The sequence below is a fragment of the Lepus europaeus genome, chromosome 14 (assembly GCF_033115175.1).
Source record: "Lepus europaeus isolate LE1 chromosome 14, mLepTim1.pri, whole genome shotgun sequence".
NCBI classification, from domain to species: Eukaryota; Metazoa; Chordata; class Mammalia; order Lagomorpha; family Leporidae; genus Lepus; species Lepus europaeus.
In genome coordinates this window covers 73840081-73856778 of record NC_084840.1, presented here as the reverse complement: position 1 = coordinate 73856778, position 16698 = coordinate 73840081, and the positions used below count along the sequence as shown (strand labels likewise).

The 16698-nt window shown below is 46.3% G+C and overlaps 1 protein-coding gene and 1 long non-coding RNA gene across 6 annotated transcripts in view; one reads left to right on the top strand and one right to left on the bottom strand.

Annotated features, from left to right (window-relative positions):
- Positions 1 to 805: 805 nt before the first annotated feature.
- LOC133773563 (uncharacterized) lies at positions 806 to 10363 on the bottom strand. Of its 4 annotated transcripts, XR_009867938.1 has the most exons (4): positions 6088 to 7651; positions 5654 to 5927; positions 5139 to 5226; positions 806 to 4783 (listed from the first exon to the last, which is right to left on the bottom strand). It is a non-coding gene; the product is annotated as an uncharacterized LOC133773563 (long non-coding RNA). The 4 variants fall into 4 exon arrangements; XR_009867937.1 differs by having other exon boundaries at positions 5139 to 5927; XR_009867939.1 differs by lacking the exons at positions 5654 to 5927; positions 6088 to 7651 and adding an exon at positions 10335 to 10363 and having other exon boundaries at positions 807 to 4783.
- A 131-nt stretch (positions 10364 to 10494) lies between these two features.
- TAF3 (TATA-box binding protein associated factor 3) overlaps positions 10495 to 16698 on the top strand; it is a 216488-nt gene continuing 210284 nt past the window's right edge. Inside the window, exons 1-2 of one of the 2 annotated variants that reach the window (XM_062210939.1) lie at positions 10781 to 10850; positions 14164 to 14219. Coding sequence is in view for 1 of the 2 variants with exons in the window: in XM_062210940.1 (XP_062066924.1) it covers positions 10685 to 10850 (166 nt within the window). In the remaining variant the exon portion in view is untranslated. Of the gene's footprint in view, positions 10851 to 14163; positions 14220 to 16698 lie in introns of both variants that reach the window. The other variant, XM_062210940.1, reaches the window with a different exon arrangement.

Below are 16698 nucleotides of genomic sequence, written 5' to 3'. Positions count from 1 at the left end.
GAGTGAGTTTCCATGATTACAAATCCCATTTTCTGAAATTTACCCTTTATGAACATTTGTTTCTGCTTTACCACAAAATGCAGCTTTCAGAAACATTCTTTTGAAAGCTCTCTAAGAAAGTTCCAACATGGGAAGCAGTCCACACAGCAGACTCATAGAATGACAAATGCCCTAAACAGCACTCTGACCTCAGAATCAGCCCCTAAGGCATTTGAATCTGACTGAAAATACCATGAGAGCATTTCAGGCATTCAAGGCCAAGACATAGTGTAAAAAATGGTTCTGAATGAAGGATCTCTATGAGTGAGACCCCAGTGGAAAGAAGGGGCCATCAAAGAACAATGTGCTTTTCTCTGAAAGGAGGAGAGAACTTCCACTTTGCATATGACCCTGTCTTAAAAACCGATGGAGATTGTGGACTCAAAAGGCTTCTACAGCCTTGGTGGCTCATGTCAGGAGCCTCAGGTGATCGCTGACGTCATGAGTAAGAGTGTCAGTTGTTAACCACGGGAGTCACTGTTCACTTGCTCCCCATGTTGGACCTCTGTCCTTAATGAGGTGTACTATGAGAATTAAATGGTAAATCTTGTCTTCAAACTGTACTTTATACTTTGTGTGTCTGTGTGGGTGCAAACAGTTGAAATCTACTTAGTATAGAGTTGGTCTTCTGTATATAGTCAATTAAAAACAAATCTTAATGGAAAATGGAATGGGAGAGGGAGTAGGAGGTGGGATGGGAGTGGGGGTGGGAGAGAAGGAATGGGGGAAGGAAGAAACACTATATCCCTAAAAGCTGTACATATGAAATTTGTATTCATTAAATAAAAATCAAAAAGAAAAAAAAAGAAAGCTCTTTAAGATTAAAAATCATGCAATCGTGGAGCTCACACAATAAAAAGTGGCATCCTTGTTGGCACTGCATCCACTCATCCCCAGCTGTAACTCTTGTGCTAACTCTGATCTCTAAACTAGTGCTCAGCTTTGCCACATTACTCTGGTTCTTTTCATCCTTGACTGAGTATCATAAGGATTTGTGCTCTGCTCTCAAGAAGAAATTTCAGTCTCAGATCTATGTCCTACTAAGTTGCTACAGATAGTTCTACTCAGTGCTCTTATGGAAAGCAGCTATTCCATTTCTATTGCTGCAGTCCTTGCAAAAAGTTCTTTCTCCCTTGCCTCCACATTCTCACATCCAGTCAGTCCTCTTTTTAAAAATAGCAGCATGATGAGGTATAATGCACATGCCATAAGATTTACACTTTTAAAGCGTATGATTCAGTGTGGTGGGTGTTTTTGTGTATTCACAAAGTAATCTGTTATATGCACTATGGCAAGGTGAATTGTTCTAAAAGGCATTTATTCACTGAGTCCTGACTACCTGCTAGGTACTGAACCTATAAACTGGGCATTTATCAGTGACAGAGGAACACAGTTCCTCCTTCCCTGAAGTAGACATCAAAAAATAGAGAGCGAATGATGAGTGTAGTTTTGGATACTCACATCAAACATATTCAACTAGAGTTTTATATGGGACATCCAGCCAGACATTAATCATTAGGTGTAGTTACGCTAGCATGACGCTCAGGGAAAATGCCAGAGTGTTGCAGCAAGCAGTCATCTGCAGATAACTAACGATTACAACCACTGGGATGAATCATGAACAGAGAACAAACAGGCAGAGGTATTGCAGGGCAAAACAAATTTGTGATATTACTGAAGCCACAGTTCTCACTTTGAGGGAAAAGCAAATGGAGACAAAAATAATGAGAGTAGGAAAGGAATACATAGTTTTACATTTGCAACAAAGGCATCAGTGTGTACTTAAAATACACTTTATGACTTTTTTAGAAAAGATTTATTTATTTTAAAGTCTGACTTTAAAATACATGTATTTGCTGGGTTTGTCCACTCCAAGGCCCCTAATGCAATGATACCCCTGCAGTAATGAAGGTCAACTTGCCCAAATCTAGGGCAGGGAAAACAGCACAAGGTGAGCCTAGAAAATCTTGGAACACAAGTAAGGAAGAGGTCAATGACTGACAGTGTCACAGTACAAGAATAGCACAGCTGCTTGAAAGGGCTTCTCCTGGGCAAATCCAAGAGAATTTAAGGATGGAGAGAATCATGAGATGGTTATAAACTGTAACACTTCAACACCTCCCCCCTACCAAAAAAGAGACTCTGACCACGTAATGATACCAGAAAAGGAGGAGGACACCTTCTTTACAGAAGAATGCCTGCTCATGCATGCAAGGGAAATGACAGAACTGGACAAATCACTTTGTAATCACCAGTGCAGGCGTTCATGTAGCAACAGATCAGAAACGGATGCCAATAAAACCACTGGGGTGGAAGGTGGGGAGAAGCAGGTTTTTCAAATCATCTCAGAATACCACTTTACAGATTACTTCGTTAATTCAAAATAAGAAAGGGCGACTTTACAGTGGAGAGCTCTGGCAGCTACCAGATCAAACGGTGTCACCAATAAGGGACAACCTGACTTTCTGATGTGTGACAGCAGCAGGTACAATTGACCTGTGTGGGAGTACTCATATTCTCGCCAAACCTAATCAAGTGAGAAAACAATTAGACAAAGACTGTGAGACATTTCTCCTGGCCTTTGCAAAATGTGTCATGAATACCAAACAACAATAGTCATAAACAAAAATACAACCAGAGGGCTGATCTAATTCAAAAAGGCTGAAGAGAAAGACATGGCAACTAAGTGCAATGAGTGATTCTTGATTTGGTGCTGAATTTAAAAATAAAAATAGCTATAAAATGGGGCTAGCGCTGTGACATACTAGATTAAGCCTCTGCCTGTGGCAGTGGCATCCCATATGGCCGCCGGTTCCAGTACTGGCTGCTCTACTCCCGATCCAGCTCCCTAATTATCCTGGGAAAGCAGTGCAAGATGGCCCAAGTGCTTGGGCCTCTGTACCGCCATCGGAGGCCTGGAGGAGGCTCCTGGCTCCCGGCTTTGGAGTAGCCCAGCACCGGCCGTTGCAGCCTTCTGGGGAGTGAACCAGCAGATGAAAGCCTTCTCTCTGTTTCTCCCTCTGTCTGTAACTTTGCCTCTCAAATAAATAAATCTTTAAAAATAATGGTATAAATTTCCAATTTGGAAATTTATATTTACTAAATAAAAAAATTTTAAAAAAGGTATAACATGCATTTGGGCACAAGGGCAAAACCTGCAAGTGTGCTTCGTCCTGGATATTACTATATTGATCTTAAATTTGAATGTGATCGTGGAATTACGCCGTAGTGGAAGTTGTGATGTTTCATTGGATCCTCCTTCAGGACTGAAGGACTTGTTCCGCTGGCTATTGGGAATCCTGTCAGCACACAGCCCTTAGTTGTCAACCTTCTTTGGAATTAACTCTACTAGAAATCATCTTGCCCAAAGTTGTGGCCATCTCCTGTGGCAGCAGACATCAAATACCTGATCAATGAGACCATAAAGGCCAAGTCCGCCTGCCTGACGCAAGACAAGTGGCAAGGGCCATCCCGAGTTACAGCTCTCCGGGGGTTGGCTGAGGCCTTTCTTGAATATGATATGTAACCCGTTGTCAGCTTACCCCAGCTGTTCCTTTCCCTTCATTCCCCATTTCTCTCCTCTCCCCTTCCTACCTTCCCCTTCCCTCTCCTCCTCTAACATTTTCCTCCCCCAGGCCTGCTTCCTGCCCTGCCCTTCCGCTCCTTGGCCCCGGGTGGTAATCCCAAGGGCATACCTCTGCACGCTGATCTCCACCTCAGAGATTGCCTTCTGCGGGAGTCTAGCGTGGGTCAGTTCGGTATAGAGGGGCCTGGGAGAGCAAAGACCAAGATGGGATTCTGGAGCCGGATCTCCCTCCTGGTGTGCTGGTAGCAGATGGATCACATAGGTGGTGCTTGGCACGAGGTAGCAGTTCCTAAATGTGCAAGTTGTGAAACTTTCCCCAGTTGGTGAACTGGGGCGTTCTAACAGTGGAAACAAGCTGGCAGGATGTATCAGTGTGTAGGATATTCCAGGGCTGGCAAACAACAGAGGCCAGGTGGCAGTGCTTAGGAGTCAGAAGCCAGGTGAATGCAATTACCACAAGTGGGGGGTGGGAAATCAGAGAGGTGGGCTTGCTTGTCCAATTATGAAGATGGTTCATAGAGCAAAGACCTCCTGGGTGAAATAGATGAGCAGTGACCATGTGAGCTGTTCAATCTGTACAATCAAAATAATTCGGGTAACAGCTCAATAACCAGTCATGAGCCCTGAAACTCTTGACTGAAGGAGAGGCTAAGAGGAGGAAGAATGTTGTAACATCAATGGATGATGACCCCACCCTTCCACCAAGGAATCCACAGCCATTAATTCAGGTAACCATCCATTAGCAAAAGGCAATACTCACAGTTTGGAAACTACTGAACGCAACGGGGCCTAAGTTGAAAATGAAACCAGGGCCACCTATTAGAGGGAGGACATATGAGGCCAACTGCTACTTGGGGTCTTGGCCTTGGCCCAGTGCACACTGGGTCTCTGGGTTTATGGATCCACTGAGTGATCAATTCCATGATTCCTGAATGTTTCACTGGAATCGACATACTGGGATGTTGGCACAACCCCTATGTTGGTTCCTTGGCCTGCGGGAGTGGGAAAGCAGAGCACACACCTTTGAAAGTGTCCCTGCAGCTGGGAGCAGGGGCAGAAATCACTGGCATGCTTCAAGACCAAAAGTATGCTGGGGCAGTGGTCCCGTTATTTCTCCACTTCATTTGACATCTGGCTCCTGCAAGTATCAGATGCGTCCTGAGGGACAAGAGCGAACTACTGTAAACTCAGCCAAGGGGTAGTCTGGGTGCAGCTGCTATGCCAGATGTGGCATCTTTACCAAGACAGACAAGCCCTGTCTCAGGCACTTGCAATGTGTCCATTGCTTGGTGAAAGTGAGCTTTTCCACCCCAAATAGAAAGGAGCAGAATTAATTTAAAGTCACTTGGGACAGTTAAAAGTATACATTTTGAGCTATGTTAATTCTCCCACCCTTTGTCACATACAGTCTCATGAGATTTGGACTGGCTGAGTGACTCACAAAACATCACACAGGGCTATGTGCTGACATTATCATGCTAATCATAATGGAAAAGTAAGAAGTGGTTAATACCTTAGCTTAAGGGTGATGGTAAGATACAGGTGCTCCAGAGGTCCATCATTTGTGTAGACGTTTAGGGTCTGGGACATGCTGGCAATTTCTGCAAAAACAATAGGAAAGTACATGATTGTCCCTTGCAATTTCCACCAGGAAGAAGGAAACACCAGGCTTCCGTAGGCTTTTCACCAGGCTTTTTAGGCTTCTTTGATTCTGGAAGCAGAATATTCCACACCTGGGAATTCTGCTGTCTGCCATAGTGATGACCTAAAAAGTCAATTCTGACTTGGGGCCCAGAGCAGGGAAGGTTTCTGCCGCAGGCTCAGGCAGTGGTAGAATCCCTCCTACCTGGGCCAGGTAACCTGGTAGGCATCCATAGTGGGAAATACTCCACATGGGAGTTTATAGCAAGCCCTAAAAGGTGGTCATAATGTGTTTCTCACCAGGGGTGTGGAGTAAAGGTCATAGCACATGCAGTGGAGGGTGATATGCTTTTAGGAAACTATGTCCTGGCCGGCACTGTGGCTCACTTGGCTAATCCTCCATCTGCGGCGCCGGCACACTGGGTTCTAGTCCCAGTCGGGGCGCCAGATTCTGTCCCAGTTGCTCCTTTTCCAGTCCAGCTCTCTGCTGTGGCCTGGGAGAGCAGTGGAGGATGGCCCAGGTCCTTGGGCCCTGCACCCGCATGGGAGACCAGGAGAAGCACCTGGCTCCTGGCTTTGGATCAGCACGGCGCGCCGGCTGCAGTGGCCATTGTGGGGTGAACCAACGGAAAAGGAAGACCTTTCTCTATGTCCACTCTGCCTGTCAAAAAAAAAAAAAAAAGGAAAATATGTCCTTACATGCTGCTATGCCACAAGTAGTCATGAAACCAGAACTGCCCATCATGTGCTGGGTTCTGGTGGACCCACCAAGTGACAATGTTGAGCCTAGCAGCAGCAGTCTACCGTGAAACAAAAGGTACCTCCAGGACGTATCAGGAACGGGGCCACAGGACGCAAACCACAGGAGAAGGCAGGTCGGACCCCAGTGCCTTCATTCATGTGGCACCAGCTCCTGTGCTTCATATCGGGCCAGCAGCTGCATGGAAGTTCCTTACGGTCAGAGGATCAGGAAAGACAGAAGCCAAGTTTATTCACAGATGTGCTGGTTCAGCATGCAAGTCAGAAAGGGACTAGGACCAAGAAGTAGCCTCACTCTGTGTGACCCTGAAAGAGAGCAGTGAGGGGACCAGTTCTCCATGGTCAGAGCTTAGCCAGCTTGCCAACCAGCACTGACTCTCTGTGATGGACTGAATTATTCCCCTCCAAAATGCCTATGTTGAAGCTGTAACCCCAGGTCTACCTCATAACATGACTGGCTGTGGAGATAGGGCCTTTAAATTAGTCAATAAGGGGAAATGAAGTCATAGGGTGAGTGAATGACCTAATCCCACTGGTGTCCACATAAAAAGAGACAGCACATTGGGGCCGGTGCTGTGGCCTAGTGGTTAAAGCCGCCACCTGCAGTGCCAGTATCCCATATGGATGCCGGTTCAAGACCTGGCTCCTCCACATCTGATCCAGCTCTCTGCCATGGCCTGGGAAAGCCACAGAAGATGGCCCAAGTGCTTGGGCCCCTGCACCCAGGTGGGAGATCCAGAAGCTACTGGCTCTGAATTGGCCCAGCTCCACTACTGCGGCCATTTGGAGAGTGAGCCAGCAGATGGAAGATCTCTCTCTCTCTGCCTCTCTGTAACTTTGCCTTTCAAATAAATAATCTTAAAAGAGAGAGAGATACCAGGGGTTATGCACACACATGAAGAAGGTAGTCAGATGCAAATGAAAGAGAGGCCTTTGGAGAAACCAAACTTAGCACCTTGATCTTGGACGTCTTCTACAATGGCAAGAAAATAAATTCTGGCTAAGTATTTTGTCATGGTATCCTAGGCAAACTCTGTAGGACTCTCCAAGAACAGGCTGCTTGCAATTGATCCTAGAAAGCTATTTGTATTGATAAGAAATGGACACATATTCTAGGTATGGATTTGTCTTTCCTGTTTATGATATTGGATCCACTGATGTCCCATATCATACTGCATCAGTACAAGGAACCTATTTTACTACAGAGCGGGTGGGGAAGCAGGCACAATGCCATGAAATCCACTGGTCCTAAAACATGCCATACCACGCAGAAGCTGTCAGCCTGGCAGAGCAACAGAAAGGCCTTATTGTGGGCACAGCTAAAGCACCAGCTCGCAGGCAATGAATAGCATGTGAAGCGCTGGTGCATGGTATCCAGGGCTGCAATCCCCCACAGTGCTGTGCGCCCTTTAAGTCAACGACCTTTCCATGAGGCTGGGTTCCCAACAGGTAGATGATGTGGGGTAGAGACCAGTTTCTCCATTTACTATTACTTCCAGTGACCCCCCCCCGGGGGGGGGGTGGAATTGCTTTCTGTACCTAAAACTGGGTTCTCCAGATGTAGGTCCAATTTCTAAAAGGGGGGACTTCTTTTTTTTTTTTATTTTTTATTTTTGACAGGCAGAGTGGACAGCGAGAGAGAGAGAGAGACAGAGAGAAAGGTCTTCCTTTTGCCGTTGGTTCACCCTCCAATGGCCGCCGTGGTTGGGGCGCTGCGGCCGGCGCACCGCGCTGATCCGATGGCAGGAGCCAGGGGCTTCTCCTGGTCTCCCATGGGGTGCAGGGCCCAAGGACTTGGGCCATCCTCCACTGCACTCCCTGGCCACAGCAGAGAGCTGGCCTGGAAGAGGGGCAACCGGGACAGGATCGGTGCCCCGACCGGGACTAGAACCCGGTGTGCCGGCGCCGCAAGGCAGAGGATTAGCCTAGTGAGCCGCGGTGCCGGCCAGGGGGGACTTCTTTCATCAGGAACACTTCTTGGGGTCCTGCTAAAATATCAGCCATCCTTGGACATTTTGGCCAGGAGACAGCAGCAAAGTGAGGAGTTCCCTCACAGGCAGGAGCAATGAACCCTGATTAATAGGAGAATGTCAGGCTACCATTACAGTGAGGGATCAAGGACTGTGCAGCACCTAGGCGCTCTGTCCTGGTACCCTCGTGCCCGATTTTGATGGTCCATAGGCTAGTTCAGCGGCCAAAGTCTGAAAAGGACATGGAAACTGGGGGCTCAGAACCACTGCGTAGGAGGGTCTAGGTCACTCGACCAGAAGAGGGTTGAGAGAAACATCCAATGGGCAGTCAAGGAGGAAGAGGAGGAGTACCAACTGAGGCCGGGCTGCAGAAGTAGGGGTTGTAGTTAGTCTCCTGACCTTCCTCTTTCGACACAGAAGAGGCCCCTCCTGAACCATGGAGGAGCTACTTCCTGAACTGACACCAAGAAATGGATCTGAGGGAACAATGGGTGGAGCGCAGGGGTGTTGTAATGCACTGCTCAGAGCCCCCTCCCCCAGGACTGACGTCATGCCTCAGTGACCTGAGGAATACAAAGGACCAGCCTCCCAGCCCCAAGTTAAGGTAACTCTGAAGGGTATCCCCACCTCGCACTCTCTGTGGGATTGGCTGAAGTTTACCCTGACAGCACCTTGCAGTCCTGCCTCTGTACCTTCCCTTCTACAGAAGGTATCTCAGAAGAACTTCTAGATAAAACTTCTGCAAACTCATCTCCATCTTACAGTTGGCTTCCCTGGTTACCAAACCTGCAACATACAGTCATACATATGGTTATGAGGAATGTTCTCCTAATGGGAACACACACACACACACACACAAGTACTGCAGGTTAAGTGTCATGAAGTTTGCAACTTAGTTTCAAACTTCTGAGAAAAAAAAAAGTGTGTATGTGTGTATCCATACAGTCAAAAACATAATAAATATGGCAAAAAGTTAACAATGGGTCAATGAAGATGAAAGTGTATACCTGTATTTAAACTTTTCTGTTTCAACTTTTTTGTAGATTTGAAATGTTCCAAAATAAAAGTTTAATGGGTTAACTGCCCTCCAACCCCACCCAATCCCCACATCCCCATACACAGGTGAATTTAGAAAAGGAACACCCAGAATGGGTGTGGAAACTATTTGTGAAATCCAAGGTTCCAGAGTTCATAAATTAAGGAACTGCTGAATATTATGAACGCGCAGCAAAACGGTCAGGTAGGCTAAAACTGACAAGTTCCCATTGATTTAAGTATCAGCAAGGTTCCTGATAGTCTTGGAGACAAAAGCGTCAGTAAACACCACAGACATCTTCCGCCTAGCGTCTTGCTCCTTGTCTGCGGACTCTCATTTTGCTGATGCACCATATTTTCACATCAATTGGGTTTTCAAATTTTTTTTAAAAAAACTGAGCACTATGTTCAAGGTTCTGGAATAGTCCCTATAGAAGGACTACAGAGCTACTCAGAAATTCAGTTTATTGTGCTTGCCTCATAAACTGATGTGGTAAACACACAGTGCATGCCTAACAAACTGAGTAGGTCAGCCATTCCAACCTGGCTACCCATGTGCTGTGCGCAGCTTAACAGCGGGATGAGTTTTGCTTCCAAACAAGTACTTTTAAATTGTGTTTCCAACATTTAAAAATCAAGATATATATCAGAACATCCTAATCTCTGGCATCTTGAAAGCATTCAACAATGTTTTTCAACAATGTTTGCCTGAAAGTGGCAGAAGGCTTTGGAGCAGGCAACGGTTCTCAGGGTACTCCACTCGTGTCGCTTACTTAAGGCCTCTGTTAGGCAACTGAATATCCCATTCCCTGGACAGGTCACCGTAGCTGGCAATGTCCACCCCACCGCTCCCCACCCCCACCATGAACAGCCCACCTGGCTTTTTTTTTTTTTTTTTTTAAGCATGATTGGAAGCAGGGCTGGAGTTAGTATGAAATGAGAACTGTGGGAGTGGATTTCTCTTTTTGAAAAAACTGTATGACAATATTAATTGATCCCGGCTAGTGAGTTCTTTGGAGCCCCCAGTAATTTGGCGGCCCTAGTATCAGGGGCTTTGAATGACATGCAGAACAGCTTGGACTTCATTTAACGTAGACGGCAGCTAGCATGCCAATAAGCACAGGCAAGACAGGATCAGATCCGCGTTTTGAGCAGCAAGTTCCTCTTCCCCAAACTTATACCTCTCTGTACTAATGTTAACCCTTTGCCCCTAAAACGCTAACGACTTCCTCTTCCTTCTCCCCCAGGTGAAAGCCCCCAACCCAGGAACCCTGCCACCTGCCGCCCCAGAGGACATCTCCCACCTGCGCCTCGCATCGCCAGCTTCCGGTCGACATTCAGACCCGAGAATCGATATCGAGACCCTCGCTTCGCTCCCCCTACAGGGCGGAGCTTTCTCATCGGCGCGATCGGTATTTGACTCATGCTGCCTCTCCCCGGCGGCCGTCCAGCGGGAGGCGGAGCGAGTCCAAAATGGCGGCTCTCAGGCTGGCGCGCTCCTTGCTGCTGGGGTTTTGAGGTGGTTGCCCGGGGTCTGGGGGACGCTTTCCCCGCCGCGGGGGCCCTAAAGGATGAATCGAGAACTCTGCTAAGGTCAGGCGGCGGGGCTGGAGAGAAGTGGCAGCAAGGGCTGCGGTGGCGTCCACACACCGGGATGTGCGAGAGTTACTCCAGGTCGTTGTTGAGGGTCTCGGTGGCGCAGATCTGCCAGGCGCTGGGCTGGGACTCGGTGCAGCTCAGCGCCTGCCACCTCCTCACGGACGTGCTGCAGCGCTATCTGCAGCAGCTGGGCCGGGGCTGCCATCGGTACTCTGAGCTCTGTGAGTACCGGGCTGGGTGCGGGAGGGCTGCCCCGGTAAGTCACGAGTGACACCTCAGTCTCCCCGTTCCTCTCTCCGCATCCCCGGGCTTTGCGTTCTGCACCCCGCCCCGAGATCGGCTATCGTCTAGGCTTCCAACAGCCCTGGGGTTCCACTGCCGCTGGAAACTCCAGTCATCCCTTGGGTGCCTCTTTCCCATCCGCTAACTTCCCGCCACCAGCCCGGAGCCCAGTCTCCGCTCCCAGCTCCCGCACCCTCTTACCTCTCCCCTCTCTGAAAGGTGCCTCGGCATTTCTCATTGTCTCGGGTTTGCTGCGGGTACACCCATCCCCAGAATGCCCTACACCCTCTTCTGCCCAGGTCCTTTTTCTCCCTTGCCGCAAACTACTACAACTAGTTGTCACAGGCGCTCCGTCTACCGGCCGTTTCTTACAAGACTGGCCATTCTCGAGCTCCTAACTACAGACTCGTTGACAGCTCTGCTCCGTTAGGGACATTGCCTCTTTTTTCCCGTATCGTCGTTTCACAGACAGCATCTCCACTTAGATTTTCCCCGAGGCCGACTGTCAATTTCGATTAACTTTCGCTTACATCTCACTTAAGCATTGACTTCCTCTTGCGTAGTTTTCTCAAGTGTGGTGGAGGGATCAGAGGCAGTTGACAAGATTCTTGCAGGTGGTCTGAGGTTTTGATTTCTAAGTGAGGGTCTGGTTGTATCTATTGCTGGTGCTGTTTAATAATTTGGAATGTTTAAATAGAAGGCACGCATCATCTTGTGAGTGTGTCAGGGAGGGGGGGCTACCACTCATTTAGATTTCAGGTTGATTTTTCAGACTGGAGAACTGGATGAAGTATTTCGTAGGATATTCAGTTTTGCAAAGAGGTTCATAGACTGAAACACAGACCCACACATACACTAGACTTCCTAGGACCCAAATTCTATTCCCAGCTCTGTCGTGCTGCCAAAATAATCTGTCCATAATGCAGTTCTCCTGTCATTCTTAAAAATATTTCAGTTGTATTCATTGTTTACAGGCAAAAAACAAAACAAAACAAAACAAAAAACACCTATTAACAGCACACAGTTGCCTCTTAGAGCTACCATCTTTCTTATCTGCTGCCACCCTGCCTTACTAATCTGCTACCATGCTGAGCTACCTGCCTTTTCCAGAACATTTTAAGCCATCCTTTCCTGTATACATGCTGCTTCCTGGAGTGTCCTTGGGCCCCTGCTCTACCAGTAGTTCTACTTACATCCTGAGATTCACTTACCATTGCTCTAGGGAACTCAGGTTATCTGCTCTCATAATTCTGTGCATATTTCTGTTATGCTGTTTATCACCTTGTTTTGTAAACTATTTTTGTCTCTTCAGCCTCTCCTGGACACAAATGGATTATATTTGTATTCTGTAAACTTGTCTGGGGCCACAATATAATAGGCACCCGGGAAATAGTTGTTCAATAAATGAGCTGATAATCTGCTACCATAATAGCTCTTTATTGTCTTCACTTTTTGAGTCCCCAAAATGTGTATTTTTTTGAATGCCTGATTTCACTAATACTTCTAAATTTGGAACTGCAAAGTAACGGCATTTGTTATGATCTTGAAAGTGTACCACCCACAGAATACTCCTGGCTTTTGCTTCTTATCCCTGGCCCCCAGACATCATCCCTGCATATACTGTTACTTTTATGCCCAGTCCAGATTATGTTTTTGCTACTAGTTCCCTAAGAATATGGCTAGGTACTTAAAATAGCACTTGGATACATAGTTACCTTTTCAGCCTTATACACTGAACCAGAATATATGCTGGCATTCCATGGTACTGGGTATTCCAAAGTCATTAAGGGATAATTGTAATGCTTTAATGTGAACCATGCTTCTAATTACCTGATTTCTATAGTTAATTTTCTTGGTTTCAGTGAGAATGCAGTTTTCAGGGCCATTATTCCCGTTGTGGTTTGCTTTTTTTTTTTTTTTTCTTCAGACAGAGTTAGACAGTGAGAGAGAGAGACAGAGAGAGAGTTATAGACAGTGAGAGAGAGACAGAGAGAAAGGTCTTCTTTCCGTTGGTTCACTCCCCCAATGGCTGCCATGGCTGGCGCTGTGCTGGTCCGAAGCCAGGAGCCGGGTACCTCCTCCTGATCTCCCAAGCTAATTTTGGTATACTTATTAGACATCTCTAGATTTTTTTTTCCCTATACCATTCTGACTTTAAAATCAGATTCTGTAACCTCATGTTACCAGTATGCTATCTTGAATTCTGCTCCTTTAAATTATTTTTGTCTTTTGAGCACCACTTATGTACTCAGACCTGTACTAGGTGTAACAGATTTAGAATTACTGAACAAAATTAAGAGTATGAAAATATCAGCAAAAAACAACCAATGGCTTTTATTCCTTAAAAATTATTTTTTTCTCAAGATAAAGCATGAATTGGAAGTTACTATTAATTCAACAAATAAGGAATTTTAAAATTTCCCTTAGATGAAAATCCTCTAAGCATTTAGGGGCAGATGTTTCTGTATGAGTTGTATTATGTACAAAATATGTGTGCATTGCTGAAAGCAAGTGCTGAATCTCTCAGAACGATTCTTTAAGACTAGTGCTGTAACATAATTATTGCATGGTATAGGGAGTAAATGCAGAAGGGATAAGATAAAGGAGAGATGGTTATGAGCTGTGGATTCCATGGTAGATTGCTTTACAGCAAAGATGATGCTTGAGTTAAGCTACAAAGTGTGGTTGTATGAAGGTAGAGAATATTCTGGGTTCAAGGAAGCATAAATTATGGTGACCAAATAAGATTAAGGATGAAGAAAGTGCCAATAAGGCGACCAGCTTGACACATGTAGCTAGTTTATTTGAAAGGTGTTCAGCAGAGTGAAATCAGGTTCTGGAGGGATTTAAAAAACAGATGGAGAATGGAAACATGTGGTAGGAAACAGTGTATGTTCCTAAGTAGAAAAATAAATAGTGTGATGACAGTGGTATTTCAAGAAAATATTGCTGGCAGTGGGGTTCAAGAGAGATTCAAGAGGGCAGAACTTGACACTGTATTGAATAGTGAGTGGTAGTAGGAATAAAGAGAGAAAAATATACCTGAAGCCATAGTGAAAAGAGGGAAGGGGGTACCAGAAGGCCTTGGGTTGAGATTGCAAAGCCTGTGTACGAATTCAAGATGATCAGTGTTTTTAGACTGAGAGGGTGATAACGTTAAGAGGAATAGAAGAGTTGAAATGTATATCTCTGTTCAGTAAGAGGAAGAATGAGTATTACTTTATTTACTTTTTTCTTTTTCATACATCACAGAAGTAACCCATGCTTATAGGAAAATTCAAAGACTGCAGAAGTGTTTGAAGTTAGAAGTAAGTCTCCTGCTTCAACCATACTACTAGCTGTATTGCAGCTTCTAAGCTCTTGAACTGTTAACTGTTGATTGTGTGTCCTTCCAGCCTCTTCTGTGGGCATGTGAGCACATGCATATCCAGTCCTTACAGAATTTAGATTCTTTTTAATTTTACAGTAGAATTTAATTTTATAATTTTGACGTGATCCTAGAAGAGTTCAGTTAAAAAAATTCTTTAGGCTATTGCAAATCAGGATCCAGAATTTTCATAGACATTTAAAAATATGTAGAGGTTAAGTTTTGTTAAGGGACATGGGAAAAAACTTGCTTTTTGTAATGAAAATCTCATTACTTGTAACATTTTTAAATGTTTGCTAATTAATTTCATCTACTTGAAGGCTGAGTAATATTGAGAAAGAGAGAGCGAGAGGGAGAGGGAGAGGGAGAAGGACAGAAAGGGAGAGAGAGAAAGAGAGAGAATCTTTTATCTGCTGGTTCACTTCCTAAATTCCTAAATGCCCCTAAAAGCCAGGCCTGTTCCAGGCCCAAGCCAGGAACATGAAACTCTGAGTCTTCCACAAGGATGGCAAGGGCCCTAGCACTTGAGCCATCAACTCTTGCCTCCCAGGATGCATTAGCAAGAAACTGGATAAGAATTGAAGCCACTGGGACCGAAACCAGCATCCTAATATGAGATGCAGGGATCCCAAGCAGCTGTTTAACCTGTTGTGTCACAATACCTGCCCCTGTGTCTAATATTTTATCTTTTTATCACTTTCCATTTTATGTGATGTCTTTTTCAATTACATTTGAAAATTTGTATGTAGGAGCCAGGGCTGTGGTGTAGTGGGATAATCCTGTGCCTGCAGCACCAGCATCCCCAAAAGTGTCAGTTCTAGTCCTGGCTGTTCCACTTCTGATCCAGCTCCCTGCCATGGCCTGGGAAAGCAGTAGAAGATGGCCCAAGTGCTTGGGCCCCTGTACCTGCTTGGGAGACCTGGAAGAAGCTCCTGGCTCCTGGCTTCGGATCAGCCCATCTCCAGCTGTTGAAGCCATTTGGGGAGTGAACCAGCAGTGAAGACCTCTCTCTCTCTGTCTCTCTCTGCCTCTGCTTCTTTTCTTTTCTTTTTTTTTTTTTAAGATTTGTTTATTTATTTGAAAGGCAGTGTTACAGGCCCAAGCAGAGAGATGGATTGGAAGAGAAGCAGCCAGGACACGAACCTGCGCCCATGTGGGATACCAGTGCTACAGGCAGACGCTCACCCCCACCGTGCCACAGCACTGGCTCCTAAACTACTTTTTAAAAAAAATTTTAGGCCAGTGCCATGGCTCAATAGGCTAATCCTCCGCCTTGCGGCACCAGCACATCGGGTTCTAGACCCAGTTGGGGCACCGGATTCTGTCCTGGTTGCTCCTCTTCCAAGCAAGCTCTCTGCTATGGCCGAGGAGTGCAGTGGAGGATGGCCCAAGTGCGTGGGCTCTGCACCCCATGGGAGACCAGGAGAAGCACCTGGCTCCTGCCTTGGGATCAGCGTGGTGCGCCGGCCGCAGTGGCCATTGGAGGGTGAACCAACAGCAAAAGGAAGACCTTTCTCTCTGTCTCTCTCTCTCTCACTGACCACTTTGCCTGTCAAAAAAAAAAAAAAATTACTTAAGTTGTTTGAAAGACAGAGAGTCAGAAATGGAAATAGAGGGACCGAGAGAAATCTTCCATTCACTGGTTCACTTCCCCAAAGCCCATAACAACCAGAGTTGAGCTAAGCAAAAGCAGTGAGCACTGAATTCAGTCCCAGCCTCCCACATGGGTGACAGGGACACAAGTACTTGGACTATCATTTGCTGCTTCCCAGAGTTTGCATTAGCAGGAAGCTGGATCAGAAGCTGAGTATCTAGGACTTGGATTAGGCCCTCCAAGGTGGGGTGCGTAGTGTCCCAAGTAGCAATATAACCACCATGTCAAACACCTGCCCTGTAAACTGTTTTTAGTATTTGTTCTATCCTAGCTGATCATTAAAGTGATTGTGGTGTTTTGGGTAGTTGTCCAGTCATATTTTAACGTGACTTTAAGAATCAGCTTTCTTTTTTTGGACAGGCAGAGTGGACAGTGAGAGAGAGAGAGAGACAGAGAGAAAGGTCTTCCTTTTTCCATTGGTTCACCCCCCAATGGCCACTGCGGCCTGTGCGCTGGGGTGGGCGCATTGCGCTGATCCGAAGCCAGGAGCCAGGTGCTTCTCCTGGTCTCCCATGCGAGTGCAGGGCCCAAGGACTTGGGCCATCCTCCATTGCCTTCCCGGGCCACAGCAGCGAGCTGGACTGGAAGAGGAGCAACCGAGAGAGAATCTGGCACCCCGACCGGGACTAGAACCCCGTGTGCTGGTGCCGCAGGTGAAAGATTAGCCTATTGAGCCGTGGCGCTGGCCCAAGAATCAGCTTTCCGATACTTAAGTAACGTGATGTTTAAAATTGAATAAGTTCTTTCTAGTAACTAGGTCTTAAAT